The 6,623-nt window shown below is 35.2% G+C and overlaps 1 protein-coding gene across 1 annotated transcript in view; it reads right to left on the reverse strand.

The window, feature by feature from the left end:
* The window catches only part of FASTKD1 (FAST kinase domains 1), a 41,725-nt gene that overhangs the window by 27,803 nt on the left and 7,299 nt on the right, over window positions 1–6,623 (reverse strand). Inside the window, 2 exon segments of the mRNA XM_006902114.1 lie at window positions 1,881–2,279; window positions 5,976–6,101. Coding sequence (XP_006902176.1) covers window positions 1,881–2,279; window positions 5,976–6,101 — 525 coding nt within the window.

The raw sequence follows: 6,623 nt of genomic DNA on the forward strand, positions 1-6,623 counted from the left end.
TTTATGAAAATTAATAAAATATAATTATAATTAAAAAAAAACAAAACAAAAAAAAGCCAACATTTTTTAACTCTCCCCTCCCAGCTGCACCTCAAGAGTAAATATGGCATAAATTGTTTATGGGCAATTCTCCTATGTTCTAGAGTCAACTTAATGAAATGAGTATTATTTCTCTCTCTTTTTTCAATTTCAATATAAAATCCATGATGCAGAGACAATGCAAAGTTCTCCTTCCATAGTGTTGACATGAGATTTAAGAAAATTTGGTAAAATTAAAAGGAAAAAAAAAATTAAAATTTTAATTTAAGCCCTTGGTACCATCCTTTAAAACAGGACCTAAAATGGATGCATATAATTAAAAACTTTTTAGTTCAAAACTCTTCTCCAGAAAGTTAACTCTGATGAGCCCTTCATTAATCACTGCACAACTCCTGCAGTGCATTTTTAGTATTATGAAAAGGTGGCTGCCCACCAAAGGCAGGCAGTGCCAATCCACCAGCCGCTCCCAGAGAAGAAGGTGGGTAATCTTCTCCTGTAAGACTAACTCCCTCTGAAAACCTGCTGGAGGGTCAGCTCAGAGCTGGTTCTGATTTTGCAGTACATAATGACAACAACAATCGTACTGCGAAGGTCTGGTGGCCTAGTCCACAGAGAGCTGAGCAGCTAACCCAAAACATCCCTCTGGCAGTTCAAATACATAAGTGACTCTGAGGGAGAAAGATGGTCAAATATTCTCCCTAGTGACTTGTAGCCTTTGAAATCTGTAGCCTCTACCTATGAGCATCTACTGTAAGACAGCAATGAGTTTGAAATTTTTTTAATCATACTTGACTACTCATGCTTAATAACCATTTATTAATTTAGTTATTACTCGTCTTCCTGTCAAACATTCTTCTAGGTGGTATAGCACTGGTCTGTGCATTGCTGTACAGAGGTAACTCGTGGTTGCTGTGATGCTGAAGACTGTGACAGTGATGTGCCAATCACGGTAACGGGTACCCATGGTGGACAGTGTTGGCTGGAGCTTCCCGACTAAATCAAGCCTGGAAGCAGGAGCAGCATCCACTTCCCAAATGGCTTGCCTCCGGAAACTCTACGTACGAACAGTGCTCAGGCCGTTCGTTCATAGGGTTGCTATGAGTCGTCTATGACTCGACGGCATCAAACAACAACAACCCAAAAACACTTAGGGTGGGCCATTATCTACCTCAGAATATTGGGGTAGATAATGGCAATATCTGGGAAAGCTAGAAATTTAAGACAGAAAGTCAGATCACTTTCACTCAAAACAAGCATAAGAATATATGCCAATGAACAAAAATGCCTTTGATAATGACGATAAAGACAACTAACAAGACACTGTTCCATGTTAGGAGTATTATGTGAACATTCTATACTCTATGCTGAAGATCATGAGGGCAAAGAGGGAGCTTGAATAGTCACAAGGTCTAGAAAGACAATAAATGCACTTAATGATGTTCTTCCCCCTCTGCTTTCTGTGTTGGCATACAAGTGTGTGTATGTGTGTACTAGACGTCTTGTCAAACACAGCAGCTGCTTTTAAGTCAATTCTGACTCTAGCAATCCTGTGTGTGTCAGAATAGAGCTTGTGCATACCATAAGTTTTCAATGACTCTGATCTTTCAGAAATAGACTGTTGGTCCTTTCTCATGAGTTATCACTGTTGTTTTTGTTGTTATGAACCATTGAGCTGGAACATATTCATAGGTGACCTGACCCTCAAAGAGGTTTTCAGAGGCATAAAAGATATTCTCCTTCACACAAACTAACGAAGTGTTTTTGTGACTTCCAGGAGACCTAACTATGAAATATCCATAAATTCCCAACAAAAACAGTAAAGTATTTTTAGCTGAACTTACTGTTCCTTTTCCTCAGGCTTTGCAATGGGTCCCAGTGCTACAAACAATTTTACAAAACTAGCAGGATCATCACACAAAGGAATCATTTCCTTTAACTTCTGTTCAGCCATTCTAATAAATTCAAAACTATGAAACTGTAGAGACTGGTATAGACTAAGTATTTTACTAATGGTATCCAAATCAAGCTCCTTCATATTGCCTAAAAATACTTTGTTGCACCTCTCTAAGAGTGGGTAATGGTTATATTTAATATTTCGAAGAAAGTGTACTATTCTTCTTGAAATGTTGACGTGGGAAGGATCTACAGTGTCAAAAAGAAGCACTGCTTTGTTCAGTAATCTTTCTTGAAAACGATGTGATATTAAAGAAGATGTGCTGACCATCAATACAGATAAGGCCCTGAAAAACAAAAAACAAATATACTTGTGTTATTTAGGAGTATTGACCAAATATGAGATTAAATGATTAACTATGGAATGTAACTGGGAAAAAGATAATAGCTTTTAAACCATGACATTTAAATAAACAAAAAACAAAAAAAAAAAAAAACACAAAACCATGACATTTATTTTACCAGTATAGGTGGGACTTGAAGTGAGATCACCTAGAAACAGAACCCTTTTAGACAAAGCTTACAAAAATGACAATTGTCATTGCCTGTGTGAAATACTTCAAGTTTCAATCTCTGAAATGAATTTTTCTGCTGTTGGTGGAAAATATATTAGTAAAAATTACTTAGAAATCATTCTGGACCAATATTCATTCCATGAAGATAACATTCAAGTTTCATTTGAAGATTTTAGGAGTTGATTTCACTTTATCTCTCCTGTCTCAGTATGTTTCTAATTTAGTAATAAAAATCCAGTAATTCAAATGCACCATCTGCCCTGCAGTAGAAGGATGAGCAATTTCCTCTCACGCTATTTACTGTCTGTGAAAACCCACTGGAGGATCAGCTACATGTTGGTTTTGACTCAACAGCACACAAGAACAATAAAAATTTTGACAAAACAATTTCCACTAATGAATTATTTCAGTATTTCTTAGTTCACATGTCAGATTTATACTAATAAATTATGGTGAGATAGTACAGAAAACAACATGACATTTCATGTTTCTCCATTCAACAAACACTTAAGGAAAATCACTCTGTTAGGAACTGAGAATCCTTGCTCTCAAAAGATTGATCTTCTATAGTACAAATATCTGGAAGCAGGAGTGGCATCCACTTCCTAAACAACATGCCTCCAGAAACTCTATGAACTTTGATAAATGTTGATAGCTGTAGAGGGGCTTCAGGCCTTTTGTTCCTAGGGTTGCTGTCAGTCATGCTCGACTCGAAGGCAATCAACAATACAAACGTGAGATTTTTTTATTATTGTTTACCCTTTTATAAGCTACTTGCTCATTTCAAGTAAGTAAGAATAATAAATGATGTGCCAGAAACTACTACTTCTAAGCAATATGATTTTTCAGAAAACTTAGATTCAAGTTCTTGCTGGCTGAGCTCTCAGGCCACTTTCTTAACCTCAGGAAGCAACAGTTTTTCCTCAGGAAAATGGAGGCATGAATACTTTGTTGCAGAGATTAAATTAGATAAGTAGTCATACTCACATTTTTGTCCTTCTTTATTGACACAACTGCTGCTTTTATTTTCACTTCAGATCCTTACCCTATCTATTATGCAAAACCTTCCTGCCCTTAACATTTTCCTAAATTTTAATCAGTTCTTATTATTAGTTCTCTCTCTCCAATCTTACTTTTGCAATCCCACTGAAAAGAACAATGACATTTTTATAAATAGTTTTCCTAGATTCTCTTTCAATCATCAGTATTTCATAACATTAGAGTTAACCCAACCAGAAGAAGGTACTAAAAAAATACTCTCTATAGGATAAAAAGAAGTCAGACTCAAAAAGATAAGTGAAACTTAAAAAGCTAAGCCAGCTTAAGAAAGTAAGTAAAATTCTCACTATTAATGACTTTAGCAATGTCAATCCATCAATTTAAAAAATGCTACTTCCAATAACACTTCAAAACATATTTAAGCTCTACAGGGGTTTTACCTAAGAAACATTACTTTTTCTTTAAAACATGGAAAGCTTTATTATATGCATGCACTGAAAGAGATTATGATAATATAACAAATCTTTAAAAGTTCCTCTATAGCTAGAATTTTAAAGACTTTTTTTTTAGTGGAAAATGACAAGTCGATTCTAAAGCTAACATAATCCCCCCCAAGAAGAAAGATCATTGTAAGAATATATAGTCCTTAAAGAGACCTAAATATATATGGCCAAATAATTTTTTGAAAGCAATTCAATGGAGAAAATAAAGTCTTTGTAACAATTTGAATTTAAATAACTATATATCCATATGAAAAGAAATAAAAACCTTTTATCTCTACTACAAACCTTACAAAAAATTAATTTGAAATGGCTCATAGACTTAAACATAAAAGTTAAACTCTAAAGACACTTCTAGAGGATAGGAAAATATTTTTGCAAACTTTATAAACAGGTAATACAAACCATAAAGAAGGAAATTAAAATCTCATCATCAAATGATACCATTAAGGATATTAATGGGAGAGAGCATGAGTCTAGAGAGAATACTGACAATGCATATCTAACAAGAGATTTCTAGCTAGAGTACATAAAGAACTCCTAAAAGTCCTGTAAACAGTCTAACTTTTAAAAATAGGCAAGACTTGAAGAGTCACAAAAAAATTATATATAAATGACCATTATTGTTTTTGTGTGTGTTGTCAAGTCAGAACCAACCATAGCTGACCATCCAGCGGGTTTTCAGCACAGGAGTAGACAGCCTATCTTTTTCCCACAGGCAACTAGTGGATTTGAACCACACTGGGGATTGCAGGACAGCTTCTTACCATTAGGCTTGCAGAGCTCATACATGACAATAAGTATAAGAAAAAGTACTGAGGAGCAATGATGTCAGTCTGGAGACTAAAGTGTGCCTGATATGGAGGTTTCAAAAGAAAAGAGAAAAGCAGGTGACAAGAGTAAAAGGGTTCTTGCTGTTGTTGCGTACCATCGAGTCAGAGCAACCCACAACTAACCTTCCAACAGGTTTTCAGTATCAGTAAATCACACAGGAGTGCTCCCATGGAGCAGCTGGTGGATTTGAACTGTGTGCCTTTGGGTCAGCAACACAACTCCTTACCACTAAGCCACGAGTGCTCAGAAGAGGATAGGAAACTCTTTAATATTTTATAAAAGTATCAGTCAAAAGTAATGTGCTGGAAAAGCTGATCTGAAACACCAAATACTATCATACCACTGGGACATGATGGCTAAGCATTAAGAGTAAGTCATCTTCTCTTGCCTGAGAAAAACAAAAACAAGACAAAAAGCCACTGCTCGGAGAGCCAGACTCTTCAAATGTTTTCAAATTAAGAGTCCTTCAACACATAACTGATACAACTATCTATTTTCTTTCTGAAAATAAATAGAAGAAAATATCCTCAGTAGGAATATAAAATAACATTAAAAATTTCATTAATTCATGTTTAATATTTCTTTGGTTTACTTCAATATGTAATAATAATTCATCACTTCATCACCTTGGAGTTGGAACCACACAAAGCAGTCAGCAGCTCTTCAGAGGCTGTAAATGAACAGGGGTTCTCCCGCTGAGCTAGTAGAGGATTCGAACCAGAGATGTATAGCCTCTGGGTTGGCAGTACGATTCCCTTCAGACTATTCCACCAGATCTCCCCTTCACTTCGAAGGAGCTAGTACTATTTCCATTTCATAAATGAGGCTACTGAACTTCTGAGTTAAATAAATAAGCCGAATCACAACTGCTGTTGTTTACTGTTGAATGAGAACCAAATTACAGAGCTGACCGCACAGCAGGTTTTCGGAGGCTTTAAATCGCATGGAAGGAGACTGTCCATCTTCTTCTTGTGGGAGCAGCTGGTGGACTCCAACTGAATGCCTTTGGCAGCGCAACTTATTACTGGACCACCAGAACGCCCTAATCACAGCAAGGGAGTAGAATATCTATATGCATCAGTAACAAAGCCCAGGATCTTTTCATAACAACACAAAGACTTAAAAATATATTTACCTTAAGTCCTCTACTGTTTCCAATTTACTGTTTAGAATTTCAGCTATTTTTCCCATTAGTGGACTAAAACGCAAGTGTTGATCTACTAAGCAAGTGGAAAATTTTGACAATGTCTTAAGATCAAACCTATTGAAGAAAAAAATAATCATTAATATTTCCTTTTACTTAAAATATGTAAGTTATAAAGTAAAGCACTAAAAAAGTTACTCTTTACAGACAGAAAATAATTTTTCTAAAAACATTATTAACATGAAACACTGTCATAGTTAACTTTATTATAAGGAGACTAAAAAGAAAAAATAATCCAAAATCATGTATTTATCTATTGATACCTGAGGTAATACAACAATTTCAACTCAACACTGTATATTAACAAAAAAGCCTCACCAGGAAAAACTTCCAAATTTTTATATAAGGAAAAGGATCTAATTTCTTCAACAAATAAATTATAATAGATGAAATACCTAGTAAAGACTTTAATTCATTAAAACACAAGTAAAACAAAAAAAGAAACTTGAAAGCAATTCAAATGTTTGCCACAAGTACAAGAATTATACATACTTATTATACAACAGATGAAATTGTTGTTGCTACGTGCCGTCGAGTCGTTTGCGACTCATAGCGACCCTATGTACAACAGCCCTAAAC

Source organism: Elephantulus edwardii, unplaced genomic scaffold (genome assembly GCF_000299155.1).
Source record: "Elephantulus edwardii isolate Elephantulus edwardi_28Jun2011 unplaced genomic scaffold, EleEdw1.0 scaffold00369, whole genome shotgun sequence".
NCBI classification, from domain to species: domain Eukaryota; kingdom Metazoa; phylum Chordata; class Mammalia; order Macroscelidea; family Macroscelididae; genus Elephantulus; species Elephantulus edwardii.